The sequence below is a fragment of the Panulirus ornatus genome, chromosome 14 (assembly GCF_036320965.1).
Source record: "Panulirus ornatus isolate Po-2019 chromosome 14, ASM3632096v1, whole genome shotgun sequence".
Classification (NCBI taxonomy): domain Eukaryota; kingdom Metazoa; phylum Arthropoda; class Malacostraca; order Decapoda; family Palinuridae; genus Panulirus; species Panulirus ornatus.
In genome coordinates, this window is record NC_092237.1 from 4,451,911 (window position 1) to 4,477,484 (window position 25,574).

The 25,574-nt window shown below is 39.9% G+C and overlaps 2 protein-coding genes across 3 annotated transcripts in view; one reads left to right on the plus strand and one right to left on the minus strand.

Annotated features, from left to right (window-relative positions):
* Positions 1 to 5,215: 5,215 nt before the first annotated feature.
* Positions 5,216 to 25,574, minus strand: part of LOC139753199 (persulfide dioxygenase ETHE1, mitochondrial-like) — a 30,161-nt gene continuing 9,802 nt past the window's right edge. Inside the window, exons 1-7 of one of the 2 annotated variants that reach the window (XM_071669411.1) lie at positions 19,617 to 19,636; positions 12,639 to 12,783; positions 11,954 to 12,039; positions 10,008 to 10,107; positions 8,167 to 8,349; positions 6,344 to 6,460; positions 5,216 to 6,022 (exon numbers count right to left, since the gene is read on the minus strand). In XM_071669411.1, coding sequence (XP_071525512.1) covers positions 5,946 to 6,022; positions 6,344 to 6,460; positions 8,167 to 8,349; positions 10,008 to 10,107; positions 11,954 to 12,039; positions 12,639 to 12,783; positions 19,617 to 19,619 — 711 coding nt within the window. In that variant the 5' untranslated portion in view covers positions 19,620 to 19,636 and the 3' untranslated portion in view covers positions 5,216 to 5,945. Of the gene's footprint in view, positions 6,023 to 6,343; positions 6,461 to 8,166; positions 8,350 to 10,007; positions 10,108 to 11,953; positions 12,040 to 12,638; positions 12,784 to 19,616; positions 19,637 to 25,574 lie in introns of those variants that run through there. The other variant, XM_071669410.1, reaches the window with a different exon arrangement.
* The window catches only part of mlt (tubulin folding cofactor E like protein mlt), a 54,829-nt gene continuing 47,418 nt past the window's right edge, over positions 18,164 to 25,574 (plus strand). The window contains exon 1 of the mRNA XM_071669407.1: positions 18,164 to 18,500. The gene's annotated coding sequence lies outside the window, so the exon portion shown is untranslated. The remainder of the gene's footprint in view (positions 18,501 to 25,574) is intronic.

The following is a 25,574-nucleotide window of genomic DNA, read 5'->3' on the forward strand; positions in this document are numbered from 1 at the left end:
ATGAACGGCTGTATTAAGCACTCGCCGGTCGCCATTGAACCTATTTGGGGGTGTTTAAATGTGAGTGGATGCTTTCATGATGAGAAGCAGGTCCATCAAGAAATGATATGGTCTCAGGGGACGGGGTAGCTTATTGCTCCTTAAGGCTGCCTGGGAGCTGAGGTGACAGGAAGGATGGCAAGAGGTTAGCATTTGATAATCTTTATATGTGTTTATTACTGTCATTGTCTGCTGTTGCATGTTACTTTATTGACTTTAAATCTAATCTCCCCTCTTCTGGGGCCCTTGGGATTTAGCCCTTATCCCCAACCTCTCGATGGGCCTGCGAAGTAATGTGATAGGTAGTAATGTTTGGTGAGAAGAACCTGAATACTCTATCTCTGAGGGAAAGTAAGCCCAAAAGAAGGAGAAAGACTGGGAATATCCAAAGTGGTATTGTCTGGGATGAGTGTAAGGGTTAAAGTAAAAGAGGGGATGATCCTGGGGCCTACAGGCCATTTGTGCTTGTGTTAATGCCAAAGTACTAATGTGGATGAGAATGGAAGTGGTTTATAAGGTGGGCGATTGTCAGTACTTATGCATGTGGAAATGAAAGAAGTGAGGTTGAGGCATGTTTTAGAGGAGCCAAGGTGATTGTTTCAGCAGTATTGATGCAAGGAAAATTTTGCTGAAGAGAGAATATCAGATGTGAATGTATTGGGAGGGGAAGCAGTTGGGATGTCTTTTCACTTGGTGGAGATGAGTGTGAGCTTGTTGTGGTTTTAAGAAAAGAGGCATTAACGAGGGTGGGAAGATGGTGATGAAGGTGAAAGAGTATGGAAAAGAGCCTTGTGTATGTAGTTACCAAAGGAGATTGGATGAGAATGGCACAAGATGAGAATAATGAAACCAGGGTAGTGGAAGGTATTTAGGGAAGCACTGCTTGTGTACAAATGAAATTGTGTGGCACATTGGGGAGGTGGGAAGTGTCTGTTTGAGAAAAGGTAGTAAATGATGATGAGGTTGTCTATGTAAAAGAAAGGAGAGGGGCTTGGATGATACCTACAGGGAAGGATTGCGAGTTAGAAATGCTCGGGAGAGAAGCAGCAAGAAATAAAGAGTAAGGTTCAGTGGCTGAAAAAGAGGGCACTTGACAGATGGGCTGGGAGAGCATCAACAAACTTCAGGAAAACAAGAATATTCCTTGGTGGTACATACATGGTGAGAATATCAAAACATTTGAGAATATCAGCGAGGATATTCAGTAGAAAAATGATTTCAGGCAAAGGAGGGGTAAAATGATGGAGTATATGTTTTGAATGGCTGTTGAATGGAGTGAATATTTTGAAGGACATTTTGAATGTTTAGTGAATACTTTGAAGGACTGTTGAGTAGATGCTGCTTTATTTATTAGGTATTTTCTTACAATATGGTAGATTTTCCTTATTCTTTTCCTGTGCAATAGGAGTATCATTTCACAAGGATGGCACAGAGAAAAGGTTGTTATTATTGATAGTCACTCTTAGATCCTTTTCTATTCTAACTTTTAATCAATTACCAAGCATATGGGGAGGTGATAACAAGTAGTGGTGATGTGAGAAGGAGATGGAGTGAGTATTTTGAAGGTTTGTTGAATGTGTTTGATGATAGAGTGGCAGATATAGGGTGTTTTGGTCGAGGTGGTGTGCAAAGTGCGAGGGTTAGGGAAAATGATTTGGTAAACAGAGAAGAGGTAGTAAAAGCTTTGCGGAAGATGAAAGCTGGCAAGGCAGCAGGTTTGGATGGTATTGCAGTGGAATTTATTAAAAAAGGGGGTGACTGTATTGTTGACTGGTTGGTAAGGTTAATTAATGTATGTATGACTCATGGTGAGGTGCCTGAGGATTGGCGGAATGCGTGCATAGTGCCGTTGTACAAAGGCAAAGGGGATAAGAGTGAGTGCTCAAATTACAGAGGTATAAGTTTGTTGAGTATTCCTGGCAAATTATATGGGAGGGTATTGATTGAGAGGGTGAAGGCATGTACAGAGCATCAGATTGGGGAAGAGCAGTGTGGTTTCAGAAGTGGTAGAGGATGTGTGGATCAGGTGTTTGCTTTGAAAAATGTATGTGAGAAATACTTAGAAAAGCAAATGGATTTGTATGTAGCATTTATGGATTTGGAGAAGGCATATGATAGAGTTGATAGAGATGCTCTGTGGAAGGTATTAAGAATATATGGTGTGGGAGGCAAGTTGTTAGAAGCAGTGAAAAGTTTTTATCGAGGATGTAAGGCATGTGTACGTGTAGGAAGAGAGGAAAGTGATTGGTTCTCAGTGAATGTAGGTTTGCGGCAGGGGTGTGTGATGTCTCCATGGTTGTTTAATTTGTTTATGGATGGGGTTGTTAGGGAGGTGAATGCAAGAGTTTTGGAAAGAGGGGCAAGTATGAAGTCTGTTGGGGATGAGAGAGCTTGGGAAGTGAGTCAGTTGTTGTTCGCTGATGATACAGCGCTGGTGGCTGATTCATGTGAGAAACTGCAGAAGCTGGTGACTGAGTTTGGTAAAGTGTGTGAAAGAAGAAAGTTAAGAGTAAATGTGAATAAGAGCAAGGTTATTAGGTACAGTAGGGTTGAGGGTCAAGTCAATTGGGAGGTGAGTTTGAATGGAGAAAAACTGGAGGAAGTGAAGTGTTTTAGATATCTGGGAGTGGATCTGGCAGCGGATGGAACCATGGAAGCGGAAGTGGATCATAGGGTGGGGGAGGGGGCGAAAATTCTGGGAGCCTTGAAGAATGTATGGAAGTCGAGAACATTATCTCGGAAAGCAAAAATGGGTATGTTTGAAGGAATAGTGGTTCCAACAATGTTGTATGGTTGCGAGGCGTGGACTATGGATAGAGTTGTGCGCAGGAGGATGGATGTGCTGGAAATGAGATGTTTGAGGACAATGTGTGGTGTGAGGTGGTTTGATCGAGTAAGTAACGTAAGGGTAAGAGAGATGTGTGGAAATAAAAAGAGCGTGGTTGGGAGAGCAGAAGAGGGTGTTTTGAAATGGTTTGGTCACATGGAGAGAATGAGTGAGGAAAGATTGACCAAGAGGATATATGTGTCGGAGGTGGAGGGAACGAGGAGAAGAGGGAGACCAAATTGGAGGTGGAAAGATGGAGTGAAAAAGATTTTGTGTGATCGGGGCCTGGACATGCAGGAGGGTGAAAGGAGGGCAAGGAATAGAGTGAATTGGAGCGATGTGGTATACTGGGGTTAACGTGCTGTCAGTGGATTGAATCAAGGCATGTGAAGCGTCTGGGGTAAACCATGGAAAGCTGTGTAGGTATGTATATTTGCGTGTGTGTGGACGTATGTATATACATGTGTATGGGGTGGGTTGGGCCATTTCTTTCGTCTGTTTCCTTGCGCTACCTCGCAAACGTGGGAGGCAGCGACAAAGCAAAAAAAAAAAAAAAAACCAAGCATATTGTATATGATTTATATTATCTGGTGCCAAAGTGCATGAATATGCATTTCACTTTGTTGAAACCCATTTGCAATATCTCGGATCACTCCATCATGTAAATGATGAAAAGTATGGGTCTTGGGACTAGGCCATGTAGAACCCTGCTCATTGCATGAAGCCTTTTGTATGCTTCCCCATTTATGGTAATATTGGAAACCCTTTGTTTCCTTCCAGAGAGCCACTCGGCAGATTCAATCATTTATCTTCGGGGTTTAAGTTTGCTAAGAAACCTTTTATGTGGTACTTCAGTGAAGGCTTTATGAAAAAGCCCAAGCAAACAACATTACAGTGTATTTTGGAATCCCAGTTATTTATTATACTTTGTTGCTGTCTCCCACGTTAGCAAGGTAGCGCAAGGAAACAGACAAAAGAATGGCCCAACCCACCCACATACACACCTACACATTTCAATGTATACATACATATACATACACAGGCATACATATATAAATTTGTACATATTCATACTTGCTGCCTTCATCCATTCCTGCCACACATGAAATGGTACCCCACCCCTCCACCTGCATGTGTGCGAGGTAGTGCTAGGAAAAGACAACAAAGGCCACATTCGTTCACACTCAGTCTCTAGCTGTCAGTCATGTGTAATGCATCGAAACCACAGCTCCCTTTCCACAGCCAAGCCCCACAAAACAAGAATTTGGTCATTCTTTAAATATCTTTTATTCCAAATTCCGTGTTGGTCAGTTATGAGTCTAATCTTCTTGGGATTTGATAACTGTTTCTCCTATTATTGTTGTTAACACTTTTCTTAGAACCACTGATGTCATAGTAATTTATTTTGTCTCCTTCTGTGAAAACTGGTGTTAGCTGTTGGATGTGGCAGCTGATGGAACAGTGGGAACTGAAGAATAACGTAGGGTTGATGAGGGGTCAACGTATACATACATATACATACGTATACACACATGTACATATTCATACTTGCTGCCTTCATCCATTCCTGCCACACATGAAATGGCACCCCCCATCCACCTGCATGCGTGCGAGGTATTGCTAGGAAAAGACAACAAAGGCCACGTTCATTCACACTCAGTCTCTAGCTGTCAGTCGTGTAATGCATCGAAACCAGGGCTCCCTTTCCACAGCCAGGCCCCACAAAACTAAAGAATTTGGTCATTCTTTAGATATCTTTTATTCCAAATTCCGTGTTGGTCAGTTATGAGTCTAATCTCTTGGGATTTGATAACCGTTTCTCCTATTATTGTTGTTAACACTTTTCTTAGAACCACTGATGTCATAGTAATTTATTTTGTCTCCTTTTGTGAAAACTGGTGATAGCTGTCAGATGTGGCAGCAGATCTTACAGTGGAACTGAAGAATAACATAGGGTTGATGAGGGGTCAAAAATGCATTGAGGAGTGTTTGGAAAGATTACTGTCAATTGGGGCAAAGATGAATATGTTTAATGGTATGTTGATGATGGGTCAGAAATGCATTGAGTGTTTGGAAAGAAAGATCACTTTCAATTAGGGCAAAGATGAATGTTTAATGGTATAGTAGTCATAATGATGCAGTATTGGTGTGAACCATGCGACCTAAATATAAAAGAACAGAAGAGAATGCATGCATTGAAGATAAAATGCTTGAGGAGAGTATAGTGTGAGGAGGGTTCATTGCGTATGAAATGACATTGTAAGAGAGCTGAAGTTGTTTGGACACATGGAGAGGATAAATAATAAGAGACTAAGAGGTTATTGGTGTAGTCCAATAACACTGGCCACAGAGTACTGAAAATTTTATTTGTCTACAATAATTAACATCATTAATAAAATATAGGGCACATAAGAAAATATCCTATATTAGCCATGTAAGTAGCAATCATATCAGTGCAAACAAAATGAAAATGATAACTAACTAGCCACAGAAATGTGTATTCACTTTAATAATGTAAAGAACAAAGGTTGTTCCCTTTATTAACTCAAAACTTTAAAGCTTGGATACTATTGCAAGGAAGCTTTGAAATGTGATATACTAGTGCAATGCCTGAGTTTTTCAAAACCATTCTCAATTAGCAGGTATAAGATATCAAATATACAATACTTTTTTAATATCTCCAACATATATGTTCAGTAATTGCTTTATATTTCTCAAAAATTTTTTTTCCAACAGTGCTTATAACCTATCACAAAATATCACAGTACAGGTAAAATACCGAAAATCCATAATCCCCGGGGCCAAAGGCCAAGCAGTATTAGAATTCTGTGATTTTAGACTAAAAATGAATAGGCCACAGATTATGGTCAATACTTAAGGTATTTTGCAGAAATAATGCAGGTTTGAAGTCTAACTGTATATATGTGAACACCTCAAATATTTACTGAAATTATTTACTGGAAACTCATTCTCCAAATTGGAAGTAATCTTTAATGAACTGGATCATAAATTTTTGTTAGTTAAGGTTTTCAGAAATATATTTAATATTCTACCTAATTTCTTGATGATGCTGCAATTACTAAGCTTCTAACTTTGCAGCGAGGTCAGCAGGTAGATTGTACAATCCGCATACCTTATTTGCTGGTAGAGATACATCTGAAAAGAAATTTGAGAGGATTACAGTTGCTGTATTCTGCAGAAGGATATGTAAATAAGACTTTTCCAACTGAACTTTCACATGCTTGATTTCCTGTAAGAATCACACAAGTTCAGGGATAAGAATCAATTTGAAATTCTTAAGAATAGAGAAGATGTGATTATAGTTAAAATCTGAATATTCATGTCATGACGCTATAAAAATTTGATTGTTTCATGGTTTTCTAACATCCTCCATTTGATACTGCAGCATCTTTTTCTTACAAAACTTTATGATCAACTTTTATCTGTGTAACATATATGAACAACTTCCACTCCTACCAATTTTTTTTGGGTATGCCAGGCCAAGGTTCTTCATAATGTTAATGAATTCCTCTTTAGATTTGGTAAGCCTTGGATTAAACTCCTTCTCCTCTACAACTGTTGTTACAGTCTGGCCTGCAACAAAATTTAATTATATCAATACAATTCCATGTGTTTGCTTTGAAGAATGGATATGAGAAATAGAAAAGCAAATGGATTTGTATGTAGCATTTATGGATCTGGAGAAGGCATATGATAGAATTGATAGAGATGCTCTGTGGAAAGTATTAAGAATATATGGTGTGGGAGGCAAGTTGTTAGAAGCAGTGATGTAAGGCATGTGTACGTGTAGGAAGAGAAGAAAGTGATTGGTTCTCAGTGAATGTAGGTTTGCGGCAGGGGTGTGTGATGTCTCCATGGTTGTTTCATTTGTTTATGGATGGGGTTGTTAGGGAGGTGAATGCAAGAGTTTTGGAAAGAGGGGCAAGTATGCAGTCTGTTGTGGATGAGAGAGCTTGGGAAGTGAGTCAGTTGTTGTTCGCTGATGATACAGCGCTGGTGGCTGATTCGTGTGAGAAACTGCAGAAGCTGGTGACTGAGTTTGAAGTGTGTGAAGGAAGAAAGCTGAGAGTAAATGTGAATAAGAGCAAGGTTATAAGGTACAGTAGGGGTGAGGGACAAGTCAATTGGGAGGTAAGTTTAAATGGAGAAAAACTGGAGGAAGTGAAGTGTTCTAGATATCTGGGAGTGGATTTGGCAGTGGGTGGAACCATGGCAATGGAAGTGAATCATAGGGTGGGGGAGGGGGTGAAAGTTCTGGGAGCTTTGAAGAATGTGTAGAAGTCGAGAACATTATCTCGAAAAGCAAAAATGGGTAAGTTTGAAGGAATAGTGGTTCCAACAATGTTATATGGTTGCAAGGTGTGGGCTATAGATAGAGTTGTGCGGAGGAGGGTGGATGTGCTGGAAATGAGATGTTTGAGGATATGTGGTGTGAGGTGGTTTGATTGAGTAAGTAGTATAAGGGTAAGAGAGATGTGTGGTAATAAAAAGTGTAGTTGAGAGAGCAGAAGAGGGTGTTTTGAAATGGTTTGGTCACATGGAGAGAATGAGTGAGGAAAAACTGACCAAGAGGATATATGTGTCAGAGGTGGAGGGAACGAGAAGTGGGAGACCAAATTGGATGTGGAAAGATGGTGTGAAAAAGATTTTGAGTGATCAGGGCCTGAACATGCAGGAGGGTGAAAGGCATGCAAGGAATAGAGTGAACTGGAACGATGTGGTATACCGGGGTCGACGCGCTGTCAATGGATTGAACCAGGGCATGTGAAGCGTCTGGGGTAAACCATGGAAAGTTCTGTGGGGCCTGGATGTGGAAAGGGAGCTGTGGTTTCAGTGCATTATTACATGACAGCTAAAGACTGTGTTAAAGAATGTGGCCTTTGTTGTTTTTTCCTAGCGCTACCTCGCACACAGAAGGGGGAGGGGTTTTTTATTTCATGTGTGGTGGGGTGGCGATGGGGATGAATAAAGGCAGACAGTATGAATTATGTACATGTGTATATATGTATATGTCTGTGTGTGTATATGTATGTATACGTTGAGATGTATATGTATGTATATTTGCGTGTGTGGATGTGTATGTAGATACATGTGTATGTGGATGGGTTGGGCCATTCTTTCGTCTGTTTCCTCGTGCTACCTTGCTAACGCGGGAGACAGCGACAAAGCAAAGCATCAATACGATAATACAAACATTCTAATTTTCAACAAGAATTTTAGACCACATATTTTGTTCCAAAAATTATTTGTTTACATTACCTACGTTTACCAAAGTTTACCTTTGTAATCGTGGGCTGGGTAGAGAAGGAAATCATCAGGAAGACTGAGAATTTGGGACTTGACAGAATCATAAAGGGTTTCTGAGGAACCTTCTTGAAAGTCCGTTCTCCCACAGCCACGTATAAGCAAGGCATCACCAGTAAATGCAAATTTCTCAACATGGCTTACATATGTTACACAACCTGGCAAAGAAAATGAGAATTTATAGAATGATTTCTGGCTTTTAAGTTCCATATCCAAAATGTTTCCTAATGTGAACATTATGCATGACATGAAACATTAAGTGAGGTGAACACAAAGAACCCAGAGATTGTTTTGGAAAAGGTGTAGTTATTGCTTCCTGTTAAATCAAGCAAATCTCTTCACCTCATGCTTCTATAAAATCATACAAGCAGAGCAGAAACCAACCAGCTAACCATATCATGTCCAAGAAGGTGCAGGTAAATTTGAAATGAAGAAAAGAAATATGTCATAAAGCAAGAGTTCAGAAAAAATATATTTTTCCAAGTAGGCTTCAATTCTGTCATGTATTCCTTTATATGATAGAAAACCTAGAAATGGAGTGGCAATCATGCTAAAATTGACTAACAAGACTCACAAAAAATTAAAACACTTTTTCAGAATAGACTATCACTCTTCCATAAAAATATAAAGTTGGATACAATGACAAAGTTGAATTACGAGAATATTTATAATTTTACATGAAATACATCTGCTGACTGAACATCCTGATAATGACCTCATATGCAAGATCATGAAGGGAGACACTGGTGTAAAATGACAGGGAAGATTATATTATTATTTGGTAAAACTTAAAGAGGAAGAGAAAACAATTTTGAACAAAATCTATAGTTAACACATGAACTATAAAAGAAATGGACAATACTCTTGTGTGCTGAAATGTACCTATCACCTCCATGACTAAGTAATGAGGTTTCCAAGGTGCTTGCACATCAAATGAGCTACAACCTTTAGCAGTCAGAAAGAGCTTTGCTTACTTAAAGCCCTCTATCTGAGAATCAAAAGCTCATGTAATCAAGTCTGCTAACCCCTGCACGTACATTTCCAGGCTCTTAACTAGACATGTATGTATGATTAAAGAATCTGCACTAAAATAAGCATGTGAAAATGAAAGTATCAGACTGAGACAGAGAATCTCAACAAAACCCAATGAATTTATGATGGCCTGCAACTTCAACAAAGTACCCAAGTAATGTACAGATGCTGATAAGCTCTTTGATTATGATTAGTCTCACTAGAGTAACTTCATGATTTCTAAGTTATTCTAGCTCCTATGTTAATGGCTAGCTTGGGAGTAATATGGTAAGAGCACCAGTTTTATAGTAGGCACTTTAAAAGGGTCAGCACAATTAAGGCACAATTATGCTTCATAAGTAAGCTTTGTAATTATTTCATTACTGCACCACCTGAAGCCATTAAAAAATCAGAAATGGTTTACTGCTGTAGTTCAGACGATGATTGTTTATCATACAAAAGCAAACATTTACTTTGGGTTCAAACATGGAATGTTTGAATACAAGGACAGTTGTTTTCTCTTTTCCCTTACTACAAACTTTCATTACACACCAAGTTCATGCGGTGTGGGGGTTTGTTCTGATCAGGGAGAAAACAATTTACTATTTGGTGATGAGTGGAATAAGTTTTTGACAACATTCATGATGTTCCTCATACAGGGGCTTCATCCCATAAAACAATCATTACATCGCATGCAGAAAAAAAAATCTGTGATTGCCTTTACAAATGATTTTTTGTTTCAACAAACATACAATAATGATAGAATAGGAAGAGAAAAAATGAAATTACCTTGAGGTCAACTAACCATTTGTATGACCTGGTGTACTTCGAACCTCTAATTCATGATTACCAAAGGTTACAGTGTCACCATGTTTAACATGGGTATCAGCTGTTGCACCAGACTCCTAAAATATGTAAAAAGTGAATTAAGCACTTAAATATTTGAAAGACACAAGGAAACAAATTCTTTTATAAAGTTTCATAAAAAAGATTAATTAATGAAGGTTATGGTACTTATGGTTCAGTAAATAAAAAGAATGTTCCAGCATTAATCTCAAAACATTCGATGCTTTATTTCTATCCGTGAGAGTTCTTCATCATACTTTAATGCAGCCTTAACACTATTCATTCTTTGCCTCAAGATTCATGCTCATACTATCTCAATATGCGTATTACGTGTTCCATCACATATTACAAATCCAGTTTTTGGTCAGAAACACCAAAATGCAGTACATTGCGCCAGAAGGCAGTGTACTTCCTTTCACTACATTCACTTGTCTCCCAGTACTTTTTGATGTATCCAGCCCTGACCCTCCCCCAGTATACTTTCTTATTAAATATGTCTTGTAAATAGCTATCTGTGACATACATTCAAGGGAAATCCAAAGGCTTTAAAATCTGGCTCAGGCTCCCTTACCCATCATAAAAAATGAGAACTATTATGTATGCATTCCGAGGCAGTTTTGGGTATATCAGGAATTAAGGAGACTGAATAAGGTACATAGTGTAGAGTTTTAGACTTTCTGCCATAAATTCTAATGCACTCCAGTAAATAAAATTAATTCTGAGGTTCCAAAGACTGAAACACATGGGAGGCTCATAGCAAGCAAGCTTGCCTTAATCATTACCAAGTGCCTGATAACCAATAAATGGTTCAAAGCTTATACATTTTAAAAGTTAATCTAATTAATGTCCTCTTAACATGTTGCAACCTTAGCTTGACTGCTAAAGTGCTGCACCCTGTATGGGGCCTTCAATAAAGTTTCTAGGCTTTGTAATAAAGTCTCTTGTCTTTACTTCTGATGTAAAGTGAATAGAAAAACTATTAGCTTTATATTTTGAAACGTCTATCTATGTAAATCTTATGCCTGTTCCCTTCGGAAACTCCCTTAAGGGATGGCCACAGCAAAAGCACTCCATGACTAGTGAACTCTGTTGCCACTTCTTAGCCTTTATGCCTCTCCCTTAACAGGCTCTTGGCAGAGGGCAACTTTGTTGCACTGTTTTCAGAGGCTCCTATCTAAATGCTCCTACTGATTACTTCTAGCTGCAACTTCTACCTTATGCTCCCACCTAATGTTCCTATCAACTACTACATAATGCTCCTGTCTAATGTTCCTGCTTACTACTTTTGTCAATTGCTTTGTTATAAATCAAAAGTAAAACTGAACAAAGGCTCAAATATCTGAGAGCCACTTCAATTAATGTATAACTATTACTATACACCTCATACTCATATGAATTACTGTGCTATGCTTACTTACCCTTACTTAAGCTGAAGTTCATATATTAGAAAATGAAAAAATTGGTCATACATTTCTGTCTTGTACCCAGACCTTTACTTAAAATCCAGATGTTTCAGTCTTAAATTTTCAATTGAATTATTAGGATTCCTCAGCAAAAGTCTAACCAAAGTTTGATGAATCATTTGAATTCTACTTAATGCATGTACTGACTATACCTTGTACTTTAAACTATAACTCTGAAAATTTTACAAGCACAATTTATGTAATAATTGTTTCAGAGGTAGGAAAAATTGTCAGTGCAAGCAATAAACTGTGATCTGGAAAATACAGCACTTAAATAAAAAGATAACAGAGGAGCAGTAATAAAGATTTATATTCAAATTTTAGAAAAAAAAAATTAAAAGGGTCATCATGCAAAAATGTGGGAAACATTATAAATCCCTAGAAGTGCAGCATGCTTTTTTTCTTTTTTAAGAAATGTTGCTTTACTACACAACATTATTACCTCAGATATGACAGACTGACAGCCAGGTACGAGTTTTTTCAAAAGACCCGTCCCACTTATGTGATCTGCATGGACATGGGTGTTCACTGTCAAAACAAGAAAAATCTTGGTTTTAGACACAAAATATTCAGTAGTATGCACTAATTCTTTGATTTTCTGTTAAAATGGAGTCTCTGTTTTGGATTAGAGATGCATCTATCAGAAGGCTATTTCTAGCGGAAATATTTCAGTTAAATGTAGGATATGTAAATGTGTACTACACAAAAAAAAATTTATTGTGATCCAAAATTTTCTATATCTATGTATCTATCCAGTGTAGTTCTAAGTACAGTAACTCCTTTGATGGAGTTCCCAAAGGAACTGGCATCAAAGATATATATAGCCATAAAGACAAGGATTGTGATGAAAAGATCATAGCGTGTTTAATGCATATACAAATCTCTGGGAAGCAGGAAAGTTCCCCTGGTTATTTCATTTGGATAAAAAAATCTTAGCATTGTTGGTGTAGTAGGAAAGAACTAACCACCTTTACAAGACAATAAAACAAAAACTGTCCTAATTCTACAACACTGCAGGTTTAAGTTTGGGGTTTTTGTGGTATGGTCCTTTGATTATATAATTATTTTATCAACTGCCGTAATGTAAAATAAGCCAAAGAAACTGGAACGTGGGAAGGTAAACTCACTGACAAATTTTAGCTTCAGCCCCAAATCCTTGATTAGCTGAGCGTCTCTCTCTGCCAGCTCAATGACTGGGTCGATGAGGACAGCATCCTTGGTAGTAGCATCAGCCAACAAATATGTGTAGGTGCAGCTCTCCCGGTCAAACAGCTGATGGGTCCAAGTTTAGACATTTATATACACCACAACAATATGAAAAAAAATGCTAGCTTAATGTATTGTTAAGGTTATATAATAGGTTGTTTCTATCTCTGACCAACTTGCATGTGATGCCACTTGGAAGGAGCAAGTCACGTTACCTCTGGGTGAGACTGGCTAGATTAGGGGACCCTTTAAATTAAGTAGACCTGCACCAAAGCGATTCCATTAAGCAGCTGGTTCATGAATGGTAAAGAACAGATGACGTAACAGTTCAAAAGCAACTGCAATAAATTACTGAAATTGTCTTCTGTTAAATATTTGAATCAACAGCAGTTTCATTAAATAACAGTTTTTATGGTACTGAAATTTTCAATGTAGTAACAATTACCCAGTGATACCATGTGACAAAAAATATCATATTCAAACTCGTCCAAATGTGAAAAAGGGCAAAAGCATAAATAGATTACAAGGTGTCAGTTATGATGGCTGTCATTTCTTTTTCAATTGAAAAGTCGTCATTCAAAGATTTTTTTTTTTTTTTTTTTTTTTTTTCAAACTTTTCGCCATTTCCCGCGTTAGCGAGGTAGCGTTAAGAACAGAGGACTGGGCCTTTTATGGAATATCCTCACCTGGCCCCCTCTGTCTATTAAAACTTTAGGCCTTCCTTCTCCATCAGTACTATAGAGCAAAAAGCCATTTTTGCCCCAGGCAAAGGCCCTTTTTGGTTTAACAATGAAAATTGTAGTATTCCAAAAGTCGATATTATGTTGTTACTTTCTTTAAAACATCTACTTTATATACATTAAGATTATGCGCTAAAAAGGGACTCATTGTAATTATAAATATACCAAAAGCTCTACAAACTTGTTTTCAAGGATTATAAAGCCTAACACCTAAGTACATTAACATGAATCTCAGAGCCCCCTCATGCTATCATTTTCATAGTTGTATGATTCATGGAAAGGGTCACACAATTACAGCAGATAACTCCTGTGGTCGATCAGGGAGACGGGTGACACCACGTGCATGGCTCACGCCATCAAAAGAGGAACAAGCTGTACGGGAGGACGACCGACCGCGTGCTCTATGTTATTGTTATTCTACGCGGTGGGGGCCAACCTCGATACACAGACCTTGTCCAAATATTTTCATCGGTTTAAAATTAAACCACAAATATATGTTCCTTCCCGAGGAAGTGATTCTATTTGCTACTACGATATTTTGGATTTAAATGGAAGGTATATGAATGTAACATACAGCAGTAGTGGTTAGGGAGTTTCGTGGCTGGCTGGCAACACGTTGGCCTGAATATTAATGTCTACCCTCTACACCTGTAAGACGAGGACGTACGCTACTTCATAAGGGTACCGGAAGCTTAAAAATGTAATAGCTTATGGAAATGAAAATGTCAATCCCGTTGTTTCTTCTTTACATGACCATTGAGTCATATTTATTGCGAGCTCGACATAGTAAAATCTTGCTTTTTTTTTTTTTAACCGATGAGTTTACTGTGTGTAGTCTGGCAACTTTAATGGGTTTCTGGGATAAAAAATAGTGCCAATAGCCTTCCTGAACATTATCTCGGAAAGCAAAAATGGGTATATTTGAAGGAATAGTGGTTCCAACAATGTTGTATGGTTGCGAGGCGTGGGCTATGGATAGAGTGGTGCGCACGAGGATGGATGTGCTGGAAATGAGATGTTTGAGGACAGTGTGTGGTGTGAGGTGGTTTGATCGAGTAAGTAACGTAAGGGTAAGAGAGATGTGTGGAAATAAAAAGAGCGTGGTTGAGAGAGCAGAAGAGGGTGTTTTGAAATGGTTTGGGCACATGGAGAGAATGAGTGAGGAAAGATTGACCAAGAGGATATATGTGTCGGAGGTGGAGGGAACGAGAAGAGGGAGACCAAATTGGAGGTGGAAGGATGGAGTGAAAAAGATTTTGTGTGATCGGGGCCTGAACATGCAGGAGGGTGAAAGGAGGGCAAGGAATAGAGTGAATTGGAGCGATGTGGTATACCGGGGTTGACGTGCTGTCAGTGGATTGAATCAGGGCATGTGAAGCATCTGGGGTAAACCATGGAAAGCTGTGTAGGTATGTATATTTGCGTGTGTGGACGTATGTATATACATGTGTATGGGGGTGGGTTGGGCCATTTCTTTCGTCTGTTTCCTTGCGCTACCTCGCAAACGCGGGAGACAGCGACAAACAAAAAAAAAAATATATATATATATATATATATATATATATATATATATATATATATATATATATATATATACCTTTCCCTAACAAAACTAAAACTGGGGACCCATTTTTCTGGATGATCGACTTTAATATCAGTCCGTGTTTTCCCATTTAAAATCTTTTCATCACCTTAACTGTTGAACCCTGTCCATGAGTTGATACTTTCACTTTCTTGGGATTCAGTAATGTACAACCTTATCCAGCATTCTTGTTTCTGAATTATTTTTTTAACAAGATGTCTAATACACGGAGAAAATTCCTTAAGTATCCTGTTGCAATGATAGACGAAAGTGACATTCGAAAAAACGCAAACCACACATACACACAACATACATATATATATATATATATATATATATATATATATATATATATATATATATATATATATATATATGGTATAAAGACCAAGGCCGTCATCAATTTATTTCTTTAAATAAGTCCCACCTCGTTATAATTCCTTTTGTTTTCAATTAAACGGGATAATATTTTCACGATAATTTGAACCCCGTTACACAGGCATTATATATCTTCCAGCTTCATCAGATCTACGCTGCCATTTTTTCATTTGGCTTCATTTGACGAAGATGAATTTAACAGTGACAGGCCTGAGTTTAGCTACGGGACCATGGTTTGATCGAGTGGCCTAAAACGGAGCGGTGAGAGGCCAGGAGCAGGAAGTGAGTGCAGCAGCTACCATCACGCTGGCTAGTTTTGCCACACTGACACGGCAACATTCACCACGCTGACCTACAATATATTGCCATCGTGTCATTGCGACATTTTACAAGCGTGACCTATATATCATAAAAAATAAGCCCGTTAACCTATTTTGCCAATATAAAACCAATTAATCTCATAATAGTTTCATATTCTGAAAGACTAAATAAACCTAATGACCCACAACCGGAAATGACGGTAAGGCTTAAATAAATGGTCGTACATTAACATATCCACATACTATGAGAATATGTCCTACGTCCATAAAACAATCCATCTCAAGTTTACCTATTATACTGTGTTCTCTATTTTGCTTCCAGTAGTAGAGTACATATGAATCCGTTTTCAATTTACTGGGAATTTATACTTGTGTACCAACAGCATTGTGAATCAAGTGTCGTCAGTCGCAGTGTACATTTTAAACATGTATTCATAAATGTTCAACAAAAGAGCACACAAGTGTGGGTGTACTGTCATTATCTGTTCTACACCCACAATCATGGTCACGCAATACAAATTAATGACCGACCAGATAAATGGAAATAAACGTTAAACCAATCCGACGGAAATTACACACAACCCTGTCCTTCCCACATAGATGATTACATGATTAAAATCCAGATATCGATATGTGGTGGGCTACTCCCACTACCGTGACACCCGCAGATCCTATTTGGGGGGAACAAAGATCGATTCCCGAGCCATGAACGCTTGGTCTCCCTCACGGTTAGGAACAAAGCTCCACTTTCTGTTCGAATATGGTGGTTGTTTTAGTAACATATTTATACTTCTGACTTCATCCCCAATCAACCGAATGTAACAGACATTCTGGTTACATCAGCAGTGGTCTGTTGCGAGGAGCAGCCCGCGCGACCTTGCCCACCGTGCCCTTGGGCAAGTCACCTCCCAGAAAGGTCTGCTTCAACACTCCCAACATCACAGTATCCACGCCAAGCAAGAGCACATATGCAAAGGTAAATTGACATTTTCATAAAATAAATCATCAGTTAAGTCACTAAAAATGGTCAAGAGAAGGTCGCCCCAGTCTAATTCATGAAACAAAGGGATACATCCAACACATCAAGGACAAATGTGCTCACCAACACCACACCTCCAACACGGTCTAAAACATAAACAAATACAAACAACTCGCTAATACTCTCATGTAGGTACAAGCCAAGAAAGGCCGTTCCAGATAAACAAAGGACTACATGCTCTCACAGCGAATGCCCTCATATTCTCAAAAGCATACATGCACATTGCATGGGTACCCAAACAGCCAGAAAAAAATCTTGGAATAAAACGAATATCAATATTCTATGTACCAAAGAATAACTAAAGGTTATATGTGTGAAAAATCACTGATCAGTTCTTAGACTCTGCAATGTCAAAGAAAAAACAGAGAAATGTTAAGGACATATAAGGCAAATAATTTTCAATTTCACATTCAACCTGTAGATTTTTTTCTCAATATTGGCCACAAATTTTCTGGTTGTTATATTGCTGTTAGGTAACTGCAGAGGCAGAGAATGAACGAGGAGCGGGTCTAGTGGCAGGCAGTGTCCTCTGGCGGGCTGCAGGTGTTCCGCTGCCCACACGCACGCACCCGTCGCACCTCCTGCTTATTCGTGTTTCTGCCACTCAAACAAAGCAATCCACTATCCACTAGTCACCTACCACAATGCCCTTCCTCAAAACAAAAGGAGGGTCAAGTTACTAAACCAATGTTTCATAGCGCTCGAGCTTTTTGAATATGGCAGAAAATCTATCATTTCAGTATCCAGCCTAAAAGGACTAGCTGAAAAAGTTAACGAATTCTTCAACATAAATTCGAACTCGCTCTCCGTTACAGAGTGAATCACACACTTCTCATTTAACATAACCTCACACATGCCTTATGTGAACACTGGATTCAGCTTCAACTTAGACTATTCTTTTTAATCTATCCGCCTAGTATATTTATTCCTAAACCATGAAAGCACCAGTAACGTGTTATTGATTTGCTCACGTAATAACCAGACCTGGCAATTCCCATACTAACAACATTACTACCGTGCAATTATGATATTTCCCTCTAAATAACCCTAGTAATTTTAGAATCAGCAATAATTGGGGCTGCGAAACATACACATATTACATCTCTATTATTGGATCTACAAAACATGACCTGACCAACCGGCTCTCTCTGACACACCATTCCCTCTATGTCCCGCCCACCTACCCCCATCGTTTACTACCTTACGTCCCTTCCTCCCACGCTGTCCCTGTATCTCTTTTTTTTTTTTCTTTTTTACAAACAGACTCCACCCCTTTTCCCACCCACAAACATACCGTCCTCCAACCATCACCATCCCCCCCCCCCACCTTCACCCCATCAACCCCCACTCCCCTTAACTAGGCTTCCCATGGCAGGGTGGCTGGTGGTGAGGCAACAGTGAGCAGTCTAGCGGCGGTTCTATACGGTGCAGCACGCGGCGGCTCACGGCACGTGTTCACGCTGAGCGCCCTCACTCTCACTTTCTGACGAAAGCTCAGTTATATATAGATGAATACTATCGATTAAGGATTAATACATTATGAAAATAAGGGAGTAAACTACAGTAACAAGTCTCCGGATGCTGAGGCTATTCCAATCAGCAGGTCACAACTGTCAACAGCCAACAAACTAGAGGATAAAAGGAATAACAAGGAGCTGTTCCCCCACTCCCTACTTGCCCCTGAGAACACCGCGCTGACCCGCCTCCAACTACAGAGACTTCAGGTAAGCCTCGCCATCACATGTAGCCTCCTTCACTAGTATGGCACTTTATCACGTTATACTGATCTCAGGCTTGAAAAAAACACCATAATCCTACATTTGTACGCTGAGTTTTCACTTGTGTTTGAAACGGTGTGCTTCAGTCTCGGGCACAGGCCGTACCAATTGGGTTTTCAAGTCTTAATAAAACAAACATTACAAAGTGCGCCACTTTGACAACTCCTGTTGCGCATTGTTCTGACGTTATGTGGACTTGTGTATCCATTAAAAGCCTTGCTCATTCTTGCTAGCGCCTCTGAACAAGGAAACACCGGAGAAGCAGTTTGAGCGGGTGATGACGTCACACCACCCCATGTGCCCCGCAGCATCACCACCACCCAAGCCTGGCACCCGGAAAACGTGAATACAACGTCCTTCGTTACCTAAATAAGCGATGTGGCACCGGTAGCCCCGTTACACAAACTTTTGCGCCATCACATTTTTTTCGATTTCTCCGTCACAGAGCAGTTGCATCGTCAGTCAACTAATCAAAAGCATGTACCGTGAAAACACTTCTGGCAAGGGGAAATACAAGGCATAAGTCGTTGAAGTGGCTAAAGAAAGTGATCGCTTTTGCACCACACTTAACCCCAGGGTAAAGGTGTCGGTTGCAGGCACCCGCCTCTCTCATGAAAAGATTACGTCACCACCTATATCCACAACTAATATACAAGTGCAACGAAACTTCATGTTCTTTTGTTTTGTTTTTCAAAAGGTTGTGATATCACTAGCATACATCAACACCCACTAATGCATGACCTGGACTTTTGAACATTTACATCAGTTTCTCATGAACAATGCTGTACGACGAATGATATTACTGGTTATCCAAATTTGCCAAATGACACCGCCCCATCTCATATATATATATATATATATATATATATATATATATATATATATATATATATACACACACACACCGGATCTTCACTGAAACTGTAGTTCGCCGACAATGTATTGTAACTTCCAAAAGAACTCGGGAAAAGAATGCTATAGTTGTTGTAATGAAGTTTTTCTATCTTAACCAGGGAGTGGTCCATGACTGACTGCTGTATGAACATGGCATTCCTTTCTTACCATGCTGGACCATAACCCGAGTGCGGAAGTCAATTACCACGTCGTAATATGATCCGAGTGTGGTCGTCCAGTGCTACGTAATATAATCCAAGTGCGTCCCTTCACGAACAGGGAGCATATTCCATATATGGTAGCTCAAAACCACGTCTTTATGTATTTATAGTCCCAGTGAGGCCGATTACTTCTGCGCCGCAACATAGTACAAATGTGGCTTTTTATTTCGTCGTACCATCCAAATGTAACCGTCTACCACCACGTCTAACGATCTAACCAGCCCTTTCCCTCATATCATATTATAACCGTATTAGTTCAGGGCTCCACATATTAAACCAAAAATTATACGAGTACTAAGGAGCCAGAAGTATCCGTTCCTTACGAAACATTCCAGAACCTAAAGCGTATAGTTTACAACTTACGCTCTCGAGATTGATCGATGCCACCTCACATAAAGTCTCAGACGTGAACGTTCGCTATCGTCACACGGTTACACAAAGGTAAACGTTCATCATGGCCTACATACCAACAACCCACAAGTATATTACAAGTATTACTTTGTGTTGTTACTGGTACAATACCCCATACATCCACACAAGCCTAAGTGCCAGCCAGTCAGTACATAACACATGCAACGGTATCTTAACGCACATGCATTATAATGTATTTCTGGGTTCCGACGCATATGTAGGTTACCTGTCATGCCTTTTGCTTTGATGACATTTCCATGCCACTACCTCAAGGTATTACCTTTAATTTCGAGACTAATTACTACAGTTACTTATAATATCTAATAATTAGAATAGAACATTCTGTCGAGGGAAGGTCACGTCATGGCGTTTTGGGTTAACACTGTTCAGCTGGTAGTTTATAGATATGCGGGAACGGCAAGGATAAGATTCGTTATCTAATACGAAATGAATAGCATAAATAGTTCTTGCATAATCACACGTAGCTGGGTTTTCCTTTGTGTTGTTAAGAAGGGCAGACATATCTAACAAGGGCAAGTTAAATTAGTAGTGGCACATGAATCTAGTGTTGACTAATTAGGTGACTATGGATACAAAGGTATCAGTAGGGCAAGTGACAGTGCCTTTGTCGAGTTTCGCTGCACTGCGCCATGCGACCCCACGTGGCGATGGTAAACAAAGGCCAGGGTCCGATGGCGCGATCAGCTGGTACAGCGTTACAATCCACGGAATCAATAACTAAGTTGCAGATGCTCTACACCATATAATCTATACCACCTCTTGTTCCAGTCATCTTCACACTGCTTATATCTGTTTGGACGCTTATGATTAACCAGACTTGTTGATGTAACCTGAAAGAAACCTGATACATACACACCATTATTAGTATAACGCAATGACCTCGCTCGCATGACTTTGAACTCGAGAACGGATCCTGAAAGGCATTTGAATGTGGTATGAAGCAAATTGCGAAGTATCTCACGTTTGAACAGCTGGCCCTCATAAAACTGGTCGGTGCCAGACAATTGTGGTGCAAATATTAATATACTTGATATTTGAAGTCCACAACGCTAAAGGACACCTAATTGTAGCAAATACGGTGTTATAAGCTTTCACAGAAGAAGAAAAGAAATACATCACATCAATTTTGAATGTTCTGAGTGTTCACGGTGATGTACTTAATGGTAGCTTAACGGCACCTCCGAAACTGTCAACATAAGAATACCGTAATTGTTGACATTTAGACAAGGTAGGCTGGGGGACTTTCCGTATCGTTCTCAACGCCTGATCATTTCCTGCCGATCCTTTAATACAGGATGACTTACCAACGGTTTCTCGCGATTTCAAAACGAATTCTATATTTCTCTAAAGGTATCAAAGGGGCAAAATCCTCTCATTAATGTTCAACCCTTGACATGAACATGTATATCTCGAAAATAAAACAATTTACTGACAGGCGCTTTGTTATACAAGTTTGCTTGTCATAAAACCAACTTTATTTTAAAAATAAATTCTTTGCAACCTTCTTAGTACTAATTAGCATAAAATTCAACGGTGTCGACCCACCATGTACAACGACCTCACGACGCAGTAAACTTAATATTAACTCGTCACATAACCTTGAAAAACAACCATCAACTTGGACAATTATTGTAATATGTCTGAGTAAAAATTTCTGGCCCCTTTCAATTACTGACAAGCTGCGAAACGGTTGTTAATTCTTTATCATAATACCAGAACTCAGAATCAAGTAATCAGTTTCGGAATTGGGATTACTTATTTATTCTTGGGAACTGAGGTTCTTGCTCGTCTCCGTTTTCTTCTCGGAAACAATGACTAACATTTAATGGCGATCAGTCGGCTCATGAGTTTTTTCTCCGAAGACCGTTATCAAGCAGAAGTCATGCAATACAAGTGCAAGATCTTTTTTTCAACGTTTGGTGTCTACGAGGCACATGTTGAGAACGCCATGTAGCAAAAGGGAGTCATTCAATGTATAGCAACATAACATAACTTGGACGCCTTATAACTGAGAAAAGAAGCCCTCTAGTCTCCTCGACCGACCAAGAACTTTCATCGTCTGGTTTGGCTTTGCTCTGCACATCACTGATTTTCTCATGATGTTCAAGTTGGGTTCACATCGCAATATGCTCACACACAGCAACAGTCATCCCTGAACGAGAGGGAAAGTCAAAGTGCACTCGTCAGTGAACGAAGAAGTTGACTGCTCTTTGTTCGTGACTGAAGGAAACTGCTCTCCCCGTCCATGACCAAGGGACCCGTCAAACTTCCGCACATTTAAAGACATCAAAACACTGGCTTTTGATGTGTGATACCTAGCAAGATGAATGTATATACAGATATGTATACATTCATTCACCTTGTGAACCCACCTTTGTTTTAGTGTTATATGCTTCGCCCACTGCCTTCTATATTGAGGTTTCTTCGTTAACTTCGAAACTTCCAGTATGGTTCTGTAGAAATTATTATTTGCGTGGTACGGGGTGAGTCATACACTTGCGTTGCTCGTCTCTTAATCTTGAATATATGTACCATGGCTAAGCCAGGTTAACCATTTACTGACCAGCCCCCGATGAGTGGATGAACAGCAGGGATTGGCTGTGGGCCAAATGCCGCACCCAGGATTCGAACCCAAGCGAACTCGACCCCAGGCAGGCCGTAAAGTTTCGTTGTAATGACAATCATGGAACCCCGTGTGCCCAATCATACGTTATAACTCAACGGTTGTATTCCTGCCGAACAATGACCCAGAGAATATTTCATATAGGGAAACTAGTGTAAGTTATTTGCCCATTTCATAGAAACTATGTTTACGTCATCAATTTTCAAGTCTTCCATTACTTTCTCCATTCCAGAGCTCTGCTTACAAAGTAAAAATTGGTACAATAAAGTAACTGGGTGAAAAAAGAGTATGGATGTCTGAAGGATCGTAAACAGCTTTTGTCCAGCAAGCTAGGATTCAGCACTTGGCACGAATGTATAAGACAAAGTTGGAATAATGCCTATTTTGGCCTAACACATCTTCATGCCTTGCTAATTACTACTATTTCAATTATCATTAGTTGCAGCGATGCAGAAGCTATTTTCCAATCTAGTTTTCCGGTCTCAAATGACCCTGTTTTACATGGTGTTACCACTTAATCCTACTCCATCAGGGTCCTGTACACAAGTTAATGCAAAACGTTTACCTACTTTCATGGTGCCGGAATTTTAGCAACAGCTGACCTTGGTTCGGAACATTTCATTACCTAAAAGCTGCTGATGGCCTTGGCCACGGTAAAAAAAAAAAAAAAAAAAAAGTTACCTGAGAATAACTGTTAAATCGGGTATCGTCAGCGGTTATCAGTTTTAACAAAAACAATTGGCTGCTTGCCAACACTCTCAACACGTTCTTCCTCAGTTATAAGTATAATGCATGGCTGATTTGTTCCCAACCATCGTCAGGTGCTGGGAATCTGGGCTAGCCTAACCTAAAATCTGTAATGACGTTATAGACTATCAGATCGGTTCCAAGTTACGGTTACATTTCCTAATCTTGTAGGGTTCAGGGCGAGAGGGGGGGCCTGATCTATGGATGGCTTGTATGGGTTGCATACAATACACATATTACTGACTGGATAACTGTAAATGTACCGAGGTTACTATAATGGAACAGAGGAAGCAAGCAATGAAAGGGTACGTTACTCTGGAGGAGTCTTCGAAGGCTTTCTAACCCCACGGGCCATGATAACTGTAAATATCGCCCATCAACGTTTATGTATTTCGTCTGTGCAGTATTTCCTAAACTCCGTGAAGATGAAAATGTGGGGAATACGCGGATTAGTTTCAGGACACGAGTCAATAGCGGACTTACTTTTAACTAAAGGGAGCACTTTCAGTGTAACTCAGGGTAAAAATGACTATTTCAAACTCCATAGCCTTCATGGCTACATTAGATCTAAGGTCATAAACAAGAGGCGTCTTGAGCGTTTCTTACTGGCCATGCACCTGAATGAGGAGTTGCTGGCAAGGAGCCATCCGGTAGGTCAGCTGTTGCCCGTGAGTGTGTGTGTGTGTGGGCCGAAGGTGGAGTTCGTTCACCCCCATTCCAACCCCAAGGGACCTTAGCGTACCTTCACACGCACCTCTATCCCATAGCCAAACCATAATACGGTTCACAGCGCACTTTTGCAATGTCAGTAATGTCACGTTAATAAAGAAAAACGTAAATCAGATGCAGTCATACGTGTTACACCCTATGTTTACAATAAAAATAATTTTCAAGGAAGACCTACTTGTACAGCAAGTTTGGATTTCTTGAAGAAAACCTGCAAGACATCCTTTTCATGATATTAGGAGTTAGATTTCTTAGAATTTCCCCTAATAACTGTATGGTTAGAAAAGGCAAGAACGACTATAGCCACACTGTTCTTACGAACACAACCGACATCGGTGGTGGGGCTATGTTTAGCGCAGAAGCGAGTTACCAGCACATGTCCGTCTATTATCGTTCACCGGTCCCGGCGTTCGCTCCTAGCAAGCACACTCACAACGGTCGTTCATTTCTCTCAACATCACCAAGTTCACATTTGCCGACAAAGGCACACAATGAAGCTCCCCATTCTTTACTTAATCTTCCCCACCTTAATGCTGACTAAAATATTGGTATTATCAGGACTAGCTAGTCAACCGACCTTTCAAATACCCTGTCAAATCAGACCATATAACGAATCTCATCATGAGCTGGTACGCGTGGGTTAACGTCTTCACACAAAGCAGATTAATGGTTTAGGAATGTACAGCAATAACTCTATGATGTGCTGGTATGACTCTCACAAAACTCTGGGCCTTCCCTGGATTGCGTGATCGCTTGTGCCACACACCCGCTGGTATTCTAATCCCGCCGTCTCGTTGGCCAATTCCTTCCAGAGGATATTGCTTCACTGTTAATGAAGCCATTCACTATCGTGCACGATGACAACAGATGTCACGTCAACTAGCCAGTATCAAAAGTTCCCCCCCCCCCAAAAAAAAAAATGCAACAACTGTTGTTTTGATGACTGATACACGCGTTTGCTAATAACAAATAATATATCAATTAAATATGAGGGATTGATCTGCCCGACATATAATAAGCATCTGTACGTCAGTCCTGTCCTGGGCCAGTAGGCTAAGTGCAATATGTTCCGACTAGGCTACAAGACGCACCAATGTGGACAAAACCTACAGCGGTTCCGCCTCCCTCGCCACCCGTGACCTGATGACTCCCCAACATGCAATCTCCGTCACCACTACCTCTACCACACCGCCAGCAACTCCCATCCAAGACCAGTCACCAAGGCCACAATTTCCTTGCATACACGATACCTCAGAATTTACAATAACCTAAACGCTCATGACTCCAGTGCCGTATATTCGCAACTGTTGCATGTCTTTTGTCTTCCTAGCGTGCTCAACCAGCAGAAAATATCAAGTGCAAAAATCACTGGTGCAC